Source organism: Vipera berus (assembly GCF_964194415.1).
Source record: "Vipera berus genome assembly, chromosome: 2".
NCBI classification, from domain to species: Eukaryota; Metazoa; Chordata; class Lepidosauria; order Squamata; family Viperidae; genus Vipera; species Vipera berus.
The window spans coordinates 199,135,148-199,153,205 of record NC_138203.1 but is presented as its reverse complement, the minus strand read 5'-3'; the positions used below and the strand labels follow the sequence as shown (position 1 = coordinate 199,153,205).

The 18,058-nt window shown below is 41.2% G+C and overlaps 2 protein-coding genes across 2 annotated transcripts in view; one reads left to right on the top strand and one right to left on the bottom strand.

The window, feature by feature from the left end:
• The window catches only part of P4HA2 (prolyl 4-hydroxylase subunit alpha 2), a 291,582-nt gene that overhangs the window by 116,992 nt on the left and 156,532 nt on the right, over positions 1-18,058 (bottom strand). The window lies entirely within an intron of this gene.
• PDLIM4 (PDZ and LIM domain 4) overlaps positions 14,587-18,058 on the top strand; it is a 76,119-nt gene continuing 72,647 nt past the window's right edge. Inside the window, exon 1 of the mRNA XM_081319538.1 lies at positions 14,587-14,882. Within this exon, the coding sequence (XP_081175664.1) occupies positions 14,790-14,882 (93 nt within the window). The 5' untranslated portion in view covers positions 14,587-14,789. The remainder of the gene's footprint in view (positions 14,883-18,058) is intronic.

The window sequence follows — 18,058 nt, the reverse complement described above, 5'->3', positions numbered from 1 at the left end:
ACCTGCATTTCTCAGTCACAGGCCTTTCCAGAAGGCCTGTGTAGCCAAGAACTGAGCTATGGATTCAATCCATAGCTCAGTTCTGCAAGTCCTCTGCAGCTGAGGACTGAGCTATGAATTGAATCCATAGCTCGGTACTCAGCTGCAATGGCCTTCCAGAAAGGCCTGACTGCAAAATGCAGGCCAGAATGCAGTTGCAGAATGAAGCTACTCCTTTGGCTGCAGAAGAAGTGGACCTGCTGGGTGGGGTTGTTGGTGCCGTAGGTGAGTAAGACATCCCCCGAAAATAAGACCTACTGCCTCTTTTGGAGGCAAGAAAAAAAATGACCCGGTCTTATTTTTGGGAAAACACGGTATGTTGTATATGTCTGTTTCCTGACATGGTCTACCTCAAGAGTTTTCCTTTGCAGCTTTATTCTCCAGTGGGAGATAAAATCTTCCAACCATATGCTTACTTCAGATATACTCATAAATCAATTCCCCAGGAAAGGAAGTTCAGAGTAGTATAATATGCACAATTGTTAAAGTCAAGCTTCTCAGGGTGAGCAACCTTTTGATGGTTCAAGGCACACTTAACACATCAGGGAAAGCTGAGGACCACAAAGTATGTAGGGCCAGATGACTCAAGGTGATAGTGATGCTTAGGAGGAGAGGTTGTTGGGAAAATTTATAATAATAAGCCATGGGGACTTTTATCATAGTTGTCATGTGTTTCCCTCCTTAGGATATGAGAAACAGTGTAGTCAGTTTTGGCAATCACAATCAAGGGGGCTCAAAGACCTGCAAAACAAGGTACTTGGATCCTGTAAGACTGCAGATTGTCCATATCTGTTTTAAATTAACACTGCATGAATCCTTAAGAACAAAATGATAGTATGAATGAGGGGACTTGGATTTTCCCCCTGTACCGCAATGGGTCAACCAGACTTTATCTGCAATTGGGCTCCAACAAGTGGTGGTAAACTCAGTAATGTTGGGGAATCACTGGAGACAGGCTGCAAGGAAGAGAGGTGCAAGAAAAAGAAAGTTTGAATTAGAGATTGATGGACAATTATTTTGAGCCAGAGCTTTTCACATGTGCCAATTTATACAAGGATCCATCCCATTTCTGCAGCGTTCTCTGTTTCTCTTTAATTTGTACAAATATACTGAACTTGCAGGGAACCTGCTTTCTCTCAAAGTACATATTTTGAAAAGTATTTTGAAGTGCTTTTGTTTAGCCAAGAATTGCACTGCATGGCATGTGATATTAAACTATTTTTATGAGATGTGGGAATCAGATTAGGTCATACGTTACTTTGCAAAGTATAAGGGATCTATTGGTTTCATCCATCTGCCTGGCCTTTTTCTATTTAAAAATGACAGGAGTTTCATATAAAACTGCAACACATGTAGACCTTGATCTCAACTGAAAAGGAATCATAACAGGAGCAGAATCCTCATGTGCCCCAGGAAAGAATGTAACTTCATGGGCTTGGATCAGAAGCAAAGATGGATTTGCATAGATATTTATGCAAAAATATCAAAAATGTGTGAATGAGTAAGTGAGTAAATGTATGAATTGCATAATGGCTTCTGTAGAATTTAGTTCTGGGAAAAGAAGAGCCCAGGGGAAATACAAAGGCTGATACTGCGTTTCTATGAAGCAGAATATTCATTTATGATCTAATTTCCTTGGCATAATAATTAATCTGGCAGTATTACAATCATACAATTCAAGTTTGTTTTGGACTCTGTCCAGTATTTTTATGAGGTACCATGTTTCCCCGAAAATAAGACCCACCCAGAAAATAAGCCCTCGCCTGATATTTTAGGGTGTGGCTAACATAAGCTCTACCTCAAAAATAAGCCCAGGGTGGTGGTGGGCGTGGCCAGGACAGGAAGTGGAAAGCACAGGGAGTGAGGGTGTCTGGCAGCAGCCACAACCTGCACAGCACAGGTAAGTCCAAGCATGGAGGCAGAGCTGGGGGGGAGGCAAGCGATCCAGATGCACCACCCACTCTGTCCCACTGTCTCTCAGCTTCCCCACAGCCACGCTGGGGCAGGTGATGTTGACGCACCACCCACTCCATCCCACCATCTCTCGGCTTGCAGTGGGATGGAGTGGGTGGTGTGTTTGGATTGCCTGCATCCCCCCACCTCTGCCTCCATGCTCAGACTTACCTGTGCTGTGCCATGGGGCCGGTGGGCTACGGCTGCAGCCGGACACTGTTGGCCCCCAAGTGCTCACCGCCTCTTGTGTACATGCCAGGGGGTGGGGCACCTGGTTGGGCTGATCACCCTGATGCTATGTTTCCCTGAAAATAAGCCCTAATGCATCTTTTGGTGCATATATATATATACGAGTGCCGCGTAACAGAGTGAGTGCCTGTTACTCGTCCCAGCTTCTGCCAACCTAGCAGTTTGAAAGCACATAAAAATGCAAGTAGAAAAATAGGGACCACTACGGTGGGAAGGTAACAGCGTTCTGTGCGCCTTTGGCGTCTAGTCATGCCGGCCACATGACCACGGAGACGTCCTCGGACAAGCGCTGGCTCTTCGGCTTTGAAACGGAGATGAGCACCGGCCCCTAGAGTTGAAAACGACTAGCACGTATGTGCAGGGGAACCTTTACCTTTACCTTTACTATAATAGCCAAAATATGTAAGTTGTGATGGGAGGGGAGGGAGAGAAACTCAGATATTTTTGCAAATGTTCAGGCTTAAGGCAAGGGCCTCTAAAAACATCTTGCATTCTCCATTTCCCATTGGGCAGCAAGGAGAATGTTTTGAACTAAGAGTTGAGATAAAATTAAACGGAGTTGGTGTTTTGTATTTGCCAATTACATCTGAGAGAAGTAAAATCTCTTTCAGGAGACTTACTCAGCTGGAACTTTTGTGTACAGAAAGTATAACAGTGTTGCTGTTGTTGATGGATGTAATTTTAAAAGCAGCTTTGACAAGCACGTTACTTCTCTTCTTGCACAAAATCAGCCATGCATACACTTCATGCCTGACTGCCAATTTTCCAATGCATGTTTTGTCTACTTATGGAAAAAAAATATGAAAGAAAGATACAACAAATCCAGTTGGGAAATTATAATCATTTCATCTTTAGAGATTTTTTATGCTGCACAAAACTGTATAATTGACATGATTTTTTTGTAGTGTTCTTTTGGAACAGCAAGTTTCAAAAAAGCTACAATACTGGATGAACTAGAAAGAGGAATAGCAATCCTATACCAAACACCAAAGAAGTATTTTCTCTGGGAACTATCAGGCTAAAGTAGGATAGGCTACTGTTCAGACAAATAGAGCCAGTAATATGAACAATATGTTAATAGGAATGGGGAATTCTGAATAGAATAGAATAGAATAGAATAGAATAGAATAGAATAGAATAGAATAGAATAGAATAGAATAGAATAGAATAGAATAGAATAGAATAGAATAGAATAGAATAGAATAGAATAGAATAGAATAGAACTTTATTGTCACTTTAAATGTACTCTAATCAGCATACATTAAAATCACATTTTGTTGCATTCAGCTCAAAAAAATACCATCATGCATACACACACATATATGACACAGAGAAACATCACAGTCTAATTCAAATGTATACATATACATGGCGGGGGGGAAAAGAATCCTGCAAATTTTCAAGATGGATGGCATAAGGAACAAGGCTGTTACGGAATCTAGTAGTTCTGTTATAAATACTTCAAAACCAAAAGAAACAGACCACGAAGTAGGTGTGTGGGGTCTCTAACAATGCTTCAAGCTCTAAGCACATAATGCTTATAAACAGTATCCTAGACCTTTGATAGGTCTAGCATTGTTAGTATCTCAAAAGAAACTCCTATCACATTCCCTGTAGAAAGAAAGGATGAGAATAATAGTTGATGAGAATAATTACCTATTACCCCTTCAAGCCCTTTAAAATATAGCAGTGTACAGGCAACTTCCAGATGAATGGACATTGATCTTCAGAAGTCCACAACCAACGTGTCCATAAGTTGGTATTTTGGAAGTAGAGAAATTTCCCAGCTTGAGAAACAATGCTGTAGAAATTAGGAAAGAGAGGGACTTTGGGTACCATAATGCAAACACCCTTTCCTCCATATCTGAAACCACTGGGAAATATACGAAGGGTTGCAATTTATTACCTCTTTTAGGATTGTTGCTGTGATTATAAAAAATAGCGTGGGATAATGACATCATCATCTGTGAGATCCCTGGAGAAAATGTGGAATGCCAATTAACTAATGAACAAACATAATTTTCACTTTTATTTAACTAAATGTTTACTATTAGAATATACAAGCTAGCTCAGACTGTCTTCATGTGTGTGCATACCCGGGGCAATCTAAGCATCTTCCCCTTTCTGCCTGAATGGACAGCAACAGGAAGTTCTTCACTTTGCTAATATTTCAGCTGTTTCAGTCTAAAGTGTTACAGCAGCAAATCTTTTCTATTCCTTCCCAAATCATTCTATTATGCTTTATCAAATTAAGATTCATCATCCTCATATTATTATTATTATTTTAAAAAACTTCAGATCAAAATGTGCTTTTTTTTCTTTTGAAAAACATCTTGGTCACTTTAGTTCAAGCAGAAGTCTGTATCTTTATATCATACATCATACCGTACATGTATCATATATACATATTTACCCATCAGGCTATTCTTTTTGGAGGCAGCAACATTATACTGAAAGGCAGTAAGAAATAGCAAATCAAAAAATTAGAGACATGAGATAAAGAAACCTTATCTAAATTTAGCTTACTCCAACACTACTTGAAATTTATTTATTTATTTATTTGTTTGTTTTTATATACCGCCCTTCTCCCGAGGGACTCGGGGCGGTGTACAGAGCAAGGTAAGTATACAGTTAAACAATAGTAAAAAAACAAATGAAACCCCTAGATCTATCAGGCCAGGCCGGCCTGCTGGAACAGGTAGGTTTTTAAGTCACGCCGGAAGGTGCGAAGGTCGGTATGCCTTTCCATACCTTTTTATCCGCCATCCTTGTACTTCCAGTATCTATACACATAATATATTGTCTTTTCTTCTTCAAATTTTTGCCTTTGTTTTTTGTAGGATCTCACAACTTGATCTCGCTAGAACTTTCTTACCTAATTTGAACCCACCAAGACCTTCCTCTTAACCCATCCATTCTACCTTGCTGTATTTATTTGGTGATTCAGTCCTCATTCATGCTCTCTAAATGATCTCCATCCCGGTCTTTCAATTGCAAAATGTAAAGTTCAATGTCACATGACCACAATACTTTCCAATGACAGGTCCAGCAGTTACAGTTGCTGTCATTAAACAAGGACTGCACAGGTTAAGTGATCACAACTCATGTGATCACAACTTCTGGCTAGCTTCCCCATTGGCTTTGATTGTAGGAAGCTAGCAGGGAACGTCAGAAATTACAATCACGTGACCATGTTTTGCAGCAACATTGCAATTTTGAGCTAGGTGTTAAGTGCCTGATTTGCAGTCATAGGACCACAGAGACCCTGTGGCAGGTGGAAGTCTGAGGATCAGCCATAACTCTCCTCAATCAGCCCCAAAATAAGTTTTCATCATCAATGAATGATTTGTTGTAACCCAAGGACCACCTTTACTTCATTCCCACCATAACCCACTTATTTTTCTGGATCTCTTGATATACCTCAGCTCTTACTCCTATATAAGAATGTGGACATAAACCTTCTCTTGTACACAGCTAGATCTCCTTCTTTTGACAAACATCATCTATTTTCACTTTTTGCTATTTGTGCCAAAAACATCTACTTTGGTCTTGGATTTTACCATTTATTTAATGTTCATGTTTTCAGCCAACAGCATGATGTTATCTATATAGAAAAGTGCATGCATATTCATGCTCTCCACTAACATATCTTTAATGTCATTACAAGCATTCCTTAGGCATACATCCATAAATGTATTAAACAATCAAAAGGACATTACACGTCCTTGACTTGTTCCGATCTCAGTGTAAACCTTTTGCCAAGTATTCCACTTATTCTCCTGCATATGTTATTTTTATTATATGCTCCTCTTCACTGCCTTTTTCAATAATCTCTTACATATTTGCACATCCAAACCATAACATAATACATTCACTTTGTCAGACACACACACACACACACACACACACTTTTCTGTATGGGAATGCTGGCTTTTTTACTTTTGGCAACAGCAGAAGCTATTGCTCTCCGATATCTGATATGAAGATATTTAAAATATTACTGGCCTAGGTTTATCATATGATTCATAAATAAATTAACAAATAAAACACACAACACCTAGTAGCTCCCACAACTGCATTCAGTTTTCCAGCCCTGCTAGGCAACAACATTATTGAAAATGGTCACTGTAATCGGGTTACTGTGGCATGGGGGGGAAGAAGTAGCTGTGTTTGCCACCCAATCTTAAAACCTGCAGTTTATTAAGGGGGAAGGGGTTGACTAATAAAAACAACAGAACCTGTAACACGTTTTTCCTTCATCTATCACTGAGGTACATTTATGAGTAGCACAGAATATGGCAAAGCACCATGTAAAGTTACAAATCAATTGCTTGATCTTTACTCTCAGCAGGTTGCCTCGGATTTTGTGGCTGACTTGCAATCCTATAATTCTGATGAAGGAACAGGGTGACTACCTGGAAATTATTTAGGGAGTAGAAGAGTTTCTTGTTTTTTTAGACAACACCTTTCAGTTGGGATTGCTCCACTGAATCATTATCATTAAAGGAAATGTTGAGTCATGGGCCTGGGAATAAGAAGAAAAGCTTCAGCTTAGCATGTGAACAGCAATTAGAAATGGTTCTCCTCAAAAATACAGCATGAATTTCGTTTTTGCACTGAACCCAGGCTATTCTGAAAAGAAATTTAGGAGACTAGAGCAGAGCATTGCAATGGGCAGGTTCTGCTAACAAAGCAATGGGAGCCAAAAATTACTGGGGGAGAAAATATTGTAAGAGGAAAACCATATTAGTTTATAGTGGCAGAAATCCTAGCGTTGTCTGGTAGCACTTTCCTGAGTAACAAATTATATTAAAAGACATCAGGTTTCCAGAGCTGTAGCTCATCTCGTCAGATGCATAGAGTAGCTAGACAGACATAGGATTTAAATTGGGTGAGATGAGGCGGGGAAGTAGGGAGGAGAAGACAGGGGTGTCAAACTCACAACGTCACGGGACATGTCGCGATGTATCACAACTTTTTTTCCATTGCTGGCAATGCGGTGGGCGCAGTTTCGGCATGACGCATCCAGCCCGCAGGCTGGCAGTTTGACACCCCTGGTGTAGGTGCAGGCTACAGGTGAGACAGTTTATAAATACCTTATCAATTAACAATTGTAATACGTTAAAACCCCATTGTGTTTGTCAACTTCTAAGACTTCTCTAAACCTTTTGATGTATGTGAATTCAACACTTTCCCAATCCGTGGTGGAGTTAAAAAACCCATTTTGCCAAATGGGTTACTTAGAGATCTGATATAGACAGTGATGGGATTCAATTATGTGAACAACCAGTTCTCTGTGTGGATGCTGCTTCCAGAAGTCCATTCTGGGCCTGGGCAACAAAAAATTAGCTACCGGTTCTGCCGAAGTGGTGCAAACTGGCTGAATCCCATCACTGGGAGGTTGAAATGCTCTGACATTACTTTGTCCTTATTTTGAGCCCTGATGCCAAAATTGTATTCATTCATTCTTTGGAGCAAAGGTTGTTCTGTTTATCGTACATAGATTCTAGAAGGGCATTGCTGGCAGATGATGGCATATCTAATATTGGAAAACAATCACAGTTAGACTGCAAAATGGAATACAAAACATAAGAGTTTGTTTTCAAAAACTAGAGGCAAATGTTGTAGTGATTGACTATATAAAATGGAGCTAAATGGAAAACATGCCAATGATACGCAGCTGTATACTTTCACCCTGGGCCATCCAAGTGATGCTGTGGAGGTGCTATCTTGGTGGTTGATGGGGCTTAGATCAGACAAACAGGCCTCAACTCAACCCTAGCAAGACCGAATGGTTTGGGTTCTAGGGCCTCCTAGTTTTGGGGGTTCAACCTCTTATTCTGGATGGGGTGGCACTGCCCCAGACAGAACCAGTGTATAATTTGGGGTTCCTCCTTGATTTGTAGCTCCTGTTCAAGGAGCGGGTAGTGGCAATGACCAGAAGTCCTTTTGCATGGTTTTGTTTTGTGTGCCAATTACACTCTTTTCTGGATTGAAAGGCCCTGCCCATAATCACTCATGCCTTAGTCACCTCCTGGATGGGCTATAGTAGTGGGTCCTATATGAGTCTGTCCTTGAGGAGTATCCAGAAGCTGCAGTTGATACAAAATGTAGCAGAACAGACAGCTAGGGGTGTTTCTCAATCTATGCATGCTATATCTCTGTTTGGAAAGCTGTATTGGTTGCCAATATGCTTCCAGGTTCAATAACAGGTGCTGGTGATTGTCTATGAAATTTTCCATGGCATGAGGACAGGTTATTTGTGGGAACTTCTCTCCCCAATCAGATCTGGCAGGAGACGTATATCCATCTAGTAGGACTTTCTGTTGCCACATCATTCTCCAGAAGATCAGATTGTCCTTGACTCTGTTGGCCTTTTACAAGGACCAGAAGATAAAGATGTGATCCCAGGCTTAGGGTCTGTTGGAGCTTGTGAATGAAGTTTATTGAAAGAGCAAAAGCACTTAGACTTATATATCACTTTATACTGCTTTACAGCTCTCTCTAAGTGGTTTACAGAGTCAGCAACAATCTGGCTCTTCATTTTACCAACCTCAGAAGGATGAAAGGCTGAGGCAAACTTGAGCAGGTGTGAATCAAACTGCTGGCAGTTGGCAGAATAAGTCTGCAGTACTGCATTCCAAGCACTGCTCCACCATGGCTCAAAATGTTTTTATTGGATTTATATGGATAGGGGATTCTGCTGCGGTTATTTTAATCTTGGCTGCTGAATGCCTATATTATATTTTGGGTTGGCTTTTTGCTGGTTTTTAAAATTCTTGTTAACCCATAGTCATTTATTTCACGTGATCAACCATGCAAATTGAATAAATACATGCATTAAAGATGTAATTTGGTGCATACTTATTTGGGAGTAAGTCCTGATGAATTTAAAAAGGCTTAGATCAGTGATGGCAAACCTTTTAGAGACCAAGTGCCCCAAAACTGCTCCCATTCCATCCCCGCTCTGCCCCTGCTCTGCTTTACCCCGCCCTCCCACCCCGCCCACCTGCCTCCATGGCCCGCCGCAGCAGATCACACAGGCAGCCAAACAGTGCCATGGTGGCCATGCCCTCTGCCCGCACCCCGCAGCATCATCTGTGCATGATGGGGCATGAGGTGGAGTCTTGTTTCCGCTGTCTGGCGCAGCTGGGGTGACAGCGCGCGTGTCCACAGAGAGGGCTCTCAGTGCCGCCTCTGGCATGCGTGCCATAGGTTCGCCACCATTGGCTTAGATAGTTTAGTTGTATACATTTCAACTACATACTTAATCCCTTAACAATTGGGAGTAAATGGCATACCTGGTCTCGGTTCAGAAACTAAATGGGGTTAAAAAGAGTTACCATTTGAATGGTAGTTCACTAGCAAATCAAAGAGCTATATAGGTTATGCTGGGATGCCAAGAAATATCCTGGAAGGCAGCAGTTGTAAATCATTTCTGAACCATCACCAAAAAAGCAACACGAACAAGAGAAAAGAAGGAGGTTGCTATCAAGGGATGCTAATGAAGGAGGCTTCTGCAAGATAACTGCTTTCTAGCTATATCCCCAGATATTTTAAATATGTCTTGTTATCTTTTTTCTATTTTATTTTTAATTTTGTAAATAATATGCATATTGTACTGTATCCCAAATCATAGAAAGTTGCCTTTAAAAAGACAGTAATAAAAGTAAGGATGACTACCAGTGGAAAATGTGGTTCAAAAATATGCAAACACTGAGAATTTTATGCATTACTATGTTCCACAAACCACAAAGCCTTTTTTAAAAAAAGAAATCTCTTTATTTCTCTCCATATTAGAAAACTGATGAGACAAAGAATATGGGGCATATTTTCTGCTAGAGTGGTGAGGATGTGAAAAGTCATAGGTGCTCCACTACCTTTTGATTCTCCTTTGCACTCCACATTTTACAAAAGATTTGGACAAAGTAGAATAAGTTCAAAGAAAGGAAATGGGGGCGATTAGGGGAATTAATTAAATCCTATGAAAAATGAGTGAAGGAATAGGAAATATTTAACCTTGAGAAGAAAATATTAAGGGTAACTTGGTAACATTCTTCCAATACTTGAAAGGTTATCATACAGTGAAAATCAGGTATGTTCTCCATTATTTCAGAGAAGTTGACTAACATATGAAAAAGCATTCAACTAATATATGCAGTTGTATTATGTTGATTCACTTGTTTTCATAGTAAAGTGTGGAGACGGCCTGTCCTGTACAATGACAAAACCAGAGCAAGGCTGGAGCATTTGCCTACTTCAGTAGCAAGCTGATCAAAAGGTATCCCAAAGGAAATCTTCCATTGAAATAACGGACAAGAAATTCGAACAGTTATCATTTCTTTTCACGTTGACTTCCAAGGAGAACCAAATTATATTGCATGCAGATTTGATCCAGCAACTCAGCTGATCTAGCCAAATCAAACCATACAGGTCTGAGATGGCTAAATGAGTTTTTTTTTTTGAAGTGTTTGTAGAAATATGCAATGCAAGATAGAATCATAGTAGTGTGAGCATGCCCCTCCCATGAGGCAAATAAAACCCTGGGGGTGGGGGGAATGGTGTGAGCATGCCTTACTTGTCTGTTGTAGTTAGGTCACAGCACTTTCTATGTGTTTGCCTGGCTATCTATTGTTTGAACAAAGATATGTTGCAGATAAAGCTTCTACTACCTGCTGAAAAAAACACTGATGAGTAACTTTCTTTGGATTGTTTGGATTGAAGCCAACAATTTACTCCAGGACTGGGGGGGAGGGGGCGGGGAATCCCGCACTGCCAGCAATGACTCCATTCCATTGGCTGGGTTGAGAGATGATTGACATTATGTTATAGTGAAACTTGGCCAGATCACAACCAGTTGACTTAGCAGCAGCTCGTAAGGAGGTTAGATGGAAGGTGAAGTAAACAGGCAAACAATTCCTCAGACTCTTAGAGAAAGAATGTGTGCACAGGAGTGTGCTCAGCAGTGGAATATTGTTCAGCTCTGTGAACTATTGTATGTCCAGTTACTGCTTGTACATATGGCTAAAGCATTCCAATTTAAGTATGCGTTGCTAACCCATGGAGCTACTTACTTCACCTATGTCTCTAGGTAAGCAAATAATAGCTGGCGATGTCAGAATTAAAACTACTCCACCCACTGAAACACCCATTTCAATCTATTATGTTCTCCTCCCATCTTTTCAACAGAGGAGGAAAATCAAACAGCAACAGTTTTGGATTTCAGCATTTTTGTACAGTGAATGGGTTAAAGGAGAAGATAATTTGACATTTTATTTTTATTTTATTTATGCCCCACATTTTATTATTTTTACAAATAACTCAAGGCAACAAAGATATCCAACTCACCTTCTTCCACCTATTTTCTGCACAACGACCCTGTGAGGTAGGTTGAGATGAGAGTGATTGATCCAAAATCCACCCAAATGGCTTTCATGGCTAAGACAGGACTTGAACTCACAGTCTCCTGCTTTCTAGACAGGTGCCATTTTCATTTTTTTAAGCTGTTAAATTACTAGCATGAATTGAAAAAGTGTCCTTATGATTGTCTGAAAATTTAAGCTCTTAAATAAACGGGAGTGGATTTTTGATAGTGTGTATCAATATATGTATACAGCATATCAACTTCTACAAAAAAAACCATGTGACAGTCAGCATTTTTCATATTAGGACTGTTTTTAAAAGGAATTTTTAAAAAGTTAGGATTTTTAAATAAATTGATACACTGATGATACACTCTCCTTTCACTGCTCCTGTCTGGAGTATTACAATGCAGTCTACATAAAGATACCCTTGAAGAGTATTTAGAAGTTTCAGCTGGTACAGAATGTGGCTGTGCAAACAATTTTGGGCACCCCGAGAATGGCAATGTAATACCCTGAGGGAGACGGGCAGTCTATTAACATGAAATGTACAAATAAATAAATACATACATACATACATAACCTTTGCTGCATGAGCTGCATTGGGTCAAAATTTGCTTCTACATTCAGTTATGCTATGGGACCAAATTATTCAAGCTACCACCTTAACCCTATCACATCAGCCCATCAAACCCAGTCAGACAGAGAAGGCATTTTACAGGCCCTGTCAATTAAAGAATTTTGACTGGCGAGCTCCAGGAAGAGAGCCTTCTCTGCTGTCATCCCCATCCTCTGGAATATCCTCCCCATTCCCCCAAAGGTTGGGCAGGTCCCCACTCTCCAAGCCTTTAGAAAAAGTCCGAAGACCTAGCTTTGCCAACTTGCATGGGTCTCACAGAGGGTGTAGTTAGTGCCATGAAGGACTCCCTCCACCTTTTAACTTTTAATTAATTTAATCCTTGTTTTACTTGGATCTTTTTTCCTGATGCATTATATCTTTATTTATGTATTGTGTCTGAGAGTGACTACATTTAATAAATAAATAAAAAATCTAAAAGACATGTATACTATTCTTCTTTCTCTCCCCCTTTACCCTATTATTATTTATAGAACAATTTGGCTAAATTTAGAAATAATGACTGGCTCCAAGTCACAGTTTCTTGGGCAAACCATGACTTCAGCTTGTTTTCTTTTCTAAGTCTAATCAGACTGTAACAGAATAAACAGAGAAGGGCAGGTAAATGTAAACAATGCAGCAGGTGGTTATGCAGTGATACACGCAGGAGGTGGAATTATGGAAAAGGTTCAAGCAATAACCTTTGGAATTTAAACTGAACTGTTATAAGCATGTTCTGTCTTTATTTTTGAAATGCTGGAGGGTAAACTTTATTAATGCAGTTAATTGTTACAAGAGTATTAGTTACAAAAATAGGAACTATCTTATCTCAAAGAAGAATGTTTCAGCAGTTTAATAAGTACAAAACTACTTAGAAAATGACCTGGTTTCAAGGGCATTGTGTATGAGAGTCACTTTCCTGTGTGACATGGGCAGCAAAAATAACTTAGGCCACTGGTATATCGCTACAGATGAAAAGCTGTAAATTGTGTCACACACAAACACACACAGAGAGACTCATCCATAGGCATAGATGATCAAGGTAGAAAGACAAATCAGTATGAAAAAAAATGAAAAACACTATTTTCAGAAGTTTGTTGAGATATTTTACTACCATATAGCTTTAACATCAGAACATCTAAGGATGATTAAGCCCATGGTACTCAGGTCTGGAGATAAGATGAAAGTAATATCATGGGGACAAAGCAGAAAAAACAAATTGCTGTAGCAAGTTTTTATACCATTATTAAGTTCAAGTAAGAAAAAGTTTATACAATTTAGTGTAGCAGACTATCCTTAATATCTAAGTCCGCATTATTGGGGACCCTTTCTGATCTAGGAAAATATAAATTCCAACACATAGAAGTCAGATATTTTTTTGATCCCAACTCTCCCTCCAAAAAAACCTACTCAGAATATTGGGGTAGGAACTGGGTTCAGTTTTTCCTTAGTTTCAGTTTAGTTTTAAAGCCAAAGTCTCCTAAAAACAGATAATATTTTTACATAGAGTATAAAAAGCAAGGGGAAAGCATTTTATTTTCCATTCTTCTGTAAACCACTAAGAGTTCCAACTGCTTGCAACGATTTGTACAATATTATGTAAATAAAACCAATCTATACATTGGGGGAAGGCGACTCTTACCAGAAGCTTGTTATAACAGTGCATAGTGAAAAGAAAGGTAAGCCAAGATTGCTGGAACTGGATAGGAAACAAAAGCAGGATCTACCTGTGTTCTTTTTTTTTTTTAATGGTTCCTTACAAAATTGCTCTTCAGTTAGGGAAAGGATACGAAGCTGAGCTTTGAGAGTTAGACGGCTATTGTGTCTGTATAGTTAAGCAATATCTAATCTTCTGACAAACGCATCACAGAAATCACAATTCTTGTCCAATAAATCAGCTGAAATATCGCAAAACTTTATTTGGGATGTTTTGGATTTTAACTTCCATATTATTTTGGCTAGGACTGCCAAATTTGGCCTCCAAGAATTCAAATAACCATTAGATGGAAAAAAGAGAGATAAATGAACTCCTTGCTCCTCTCCCTCCCTCCCTCCCTCCCTCTCCCTCGATAATCTGAGCACTGGTTAGCAATTGACTCAGGTATAAAAGAACAGCAGGAACCCTGGAAAGAAAAGGTTGGTTTTGTGACTAAAAAAAAAGAAAAGAAAAGAAAGTCGCTAATCTAAGTCTAATCAGGGAATATCCTTACCCAACGAGGGCTCGTTGCACAGAAGGGCCAAGGAGAAAGTTGGATTCCCGCCCGCCCTAAACGTGAAGGGCCCCGCCTCTCCCTTTCTCTGCCCCCTGTTCCTCCTCCTCCTCCTCCTCCTCCTCCTCCCTCTCTCCCCTGTACGGGGAAGCCGAGAGACGTCAGGCCGGACCGGAGATTAGCAGGCGCTTTAAGTGGATTAGAGAGCGGCAGAGGCAAAGAGAGGAGAGACGAGCCGAGCCGAGCCGAGCAGTTGGTGTCGGAGGCAGGCGCCGCTTTGCGAGTTGCTTTCAGCCGGCTAGCCAGGCGCGCGCTGCCTCGTCCCGCTTTTTCTTTTCGCCTTTGAAGAGCCCCCCCGCCATGCCCCAGACAGTGGCTCTGAACGGTCCTTCGCCCTGGGGGTTCCGCCTGGTCGGAGGCAAAGATTTTAGCACTCCGCTGACTATTTCCCGGGTAAGTGTGAGGAAAAGCCGCGTCTCTCCCCTCTGTGCGCTGGCGGCGGCGGCGGCGGCGGCGGGGGGGGGGGCGGAGGATGGAGGTTTGAGAAGCGCCTCAGGCGACGGAGGCGGGAACTGGCACTTTTCGGCACTCGTGTCGTTGCGCCGTCTCGGGCAGACTGGTAGAGAGGGAAGGGGAGTGTGTGTGTGTGGGGGGGGGAAAGCACGTTTGTACGCGCCTGGTTTTGTTCAAAGGTTATCAGGAGTGGGGTGGGGAGGAAGGGGGGGCGCGGTGGTAGAAAAAAAAGGAGCCTTTTGTCGACCCGCATCCTCGGGCACCATTACATCAGCCTGAGGCAACCTGGAAAGCCCCCGCCAGCCCGCCAAGCCCGCCGAAGAGGAAAAGAAAAAAAAAGCGGCGATGCACTTCAAAGGCCCTCCCGGGGGCTCTCGCGCGCTGCTTGTCGACCCTGCGGGGAGGAGGCACTTGTTGCCGGCCGGCCGGCCAGCTCTCGGCGACCTGGCGCTCCCGCCGTTGGCAGCTTTTTTCTTTTCTTTTTTTTTTCCCCCCTCGCTAAAGGCGAGCAGCGGGACAAGAAGCGGGAGGAGGGCGGCTGGGTGAAACGCCCCTGCGAAAAAGAAAAGATGCGGCGTGCGCTTTGAGCCAGATTCAGGACCTTCCCTCTTGACTCGGATGCCGCGGTGGGAACAGAAAGAGCCGTCTCAGATCTGCAGGCGCTGAACTTTTGTGGCAGCTCCTTTCTTTATTATTATTATTATTATTATTATTATTATTATTATTATTATTATTATTATTATTATTATTATTATTATTATTATTATTATTATTATTATTATTATTATTATTATTATTATTCCCCCCTCCCCCACGAATCTAGGCTGGAAAGGAAAAACCTTTAAAAAAGAAAGAAAGAAAGAAAGAAAAAGCGGGCTTTTACTAAAGTGACTAGAAAAGGATGGGGTTATAGTTTAACAGAGCGGTGTTGGTGTTGTTTTTAAAGGAACGTGCGGGAAAGTTTCTTCGAGGGAGGGAAAGGAAAAGTTTGCAAGAAACGGGCTGATCGGGTACTGCTTGTGTGTATGTGTGTGTGGGGGGGAAACGCGTTCGCCCGTCAGTTAAGTGGATCGGTAGGAAATGTGAACGCAGGGCAAAGAATTATGTTGCCTTTTGTGTTACCCCCATCTCCCGCCTTAGGGTCATAACATTTGAGAAGACAGAGATTTTTTTTTCCCCCTGGTCGTATTAGTCACAGAAATGATTGTCCTAAGTGTAATGAAATCATTTCCTAAACTACTTCAATTTCTAACACGCCCGATCCTAGGTGTGATTATTAATACTAGGTTTTTCCCGAAAGCAGTGGGACAGAAGTAAGGCAGAAAAATGAAAGAGCCAGGTCGTAAAGGAAGAACAGGTAGCCCAGAACTCTAGTGCTGATAACCGGAAAGCCAAAATCCAAAAATAGCTAAAATTAGCAAAGAACGCTAAAAATAAAGCGGGGCTTCTTAAAATCTGTTCAAAATAAATCAGTGCGATAGCTGCCCAATGAAGAAGACAGAATGCTAATAAGTAACAAAGAAAGGGCAGAGCGATTTGACTCCTGTTTTAGTTCAGTCTTCAACAAAACTATGAGTTCTACTTAAGAAGAGCAGGATGAAAGGGGAAGTTTGTATTCTGAGACTGATGGCAACATCATAAAAATCCCTTTGAGTTTAACTCTTTAGGACCAGATTAACTGTAAGCTAGAGTATTATAGGAAGTAGCTGATGGTCTGGTTGAACTCTCTATCTATTATATTTGAGAATTCTTGGAGAAGGAATGGTGCCAAAGGACTTTTAAAAGAAGATATAGCAAACTGCAAACCAGTTTGACATTGATACTTGGGAAGATTCTAAAACTCATCAAGAGTTAGATCAGTAATTTAGAACCAATCATCAAGAGATGGATCAAAAACAGTGCCATAATTTTCAGGAGTCAGCAGTGATTTGTTGAGAACAAATAGTGGCAGATTAATTTTAGCTTTTTTAGATCAAACACGCTGGATAGTGCAGCAATCAGGCGGTTGCTTAACAGTATGGTTTGAAAATCATACATAGATTGCAGGTCATCAGTGGCTCCTTGCCAGATTGGAAAAAGATAGTGGGTGAGGTGCCATAAAAATATTTTAGGTAACCTACTTCACAATATTTATTTATTTATTTATTTACCATATCTATATAGCCACCCTTCTCACAAACACATATTTCTGGGCTGAATACAACACAACAACAGTTAAACACGTCAAAAGAATCTAAAACAACAAAACTAAATAAAATAAACATAAAGTAATCACACAAAATAAATAAAACAAAGAGGAGAACAAACATCACTTAATCTCATACAGCTGCTTTGCACCCTGGGATCCCCAAGGCTGGTGAAAAAAGCATTTTTCAAGGACCTTCCTGAAGAATCTCAACTCAGGGTGAATGATGCTCCAGAGAGTGGATGCCGCAACACAAAAATCACGCCTCTGGAGCTCGTTTGGAGATGGAACCCACAGCCTACACCTCGTGCCTGATCCGCTGTTTGATTGAGAAAGTAGAAGAAAAGTTTATTAAATCTGCATATTGTATAAAGCAGTGGCCCCCAACCTTTCCTGCTTGGCGGCCTGGCTGGGGGAAGGAGAGGGGATGGGTTTGTGTGAGTAGCAGGTGCCTGCCCAAGTGTTCACAACTTCATGCGCATGAGGTTGCCACTCATACAAAGCCATTCCCTCCTCCCCCCAGTTGAGCTGCCAATCCAGAAAGATTGGGTACCGCGGGTTAGACAAAAAAGCTGCTCCCAGACTCCTCGTCACATACTGTATAGATATTGAACAAGTCTCAGCATTTCAGCCAACAACAGAATAAGAGTTCGAAGGGACCATGGAGTCTTCTGGTCAACCTCCTGCTCAAGCAGGAGACCCTAATCCAAGTGAAGCTGTGTGTGTGTGTGTGTTTGTGTGCTCGCCTGCCACTCGCGTGGCCTGTTTCCAAACAGGTAGAGTTCCAGGCCGGGGCCGCGGACTGGGGCTCTTACCCTAGAAGAGATGAATAATATTTCAAACAAACCCGATAATTTGAATAAGTGGGCAGAAAGTAATGGAACAATAATGACACGGGCAAACTTCTTCACTTAGGGAAAAAGAATCAAAT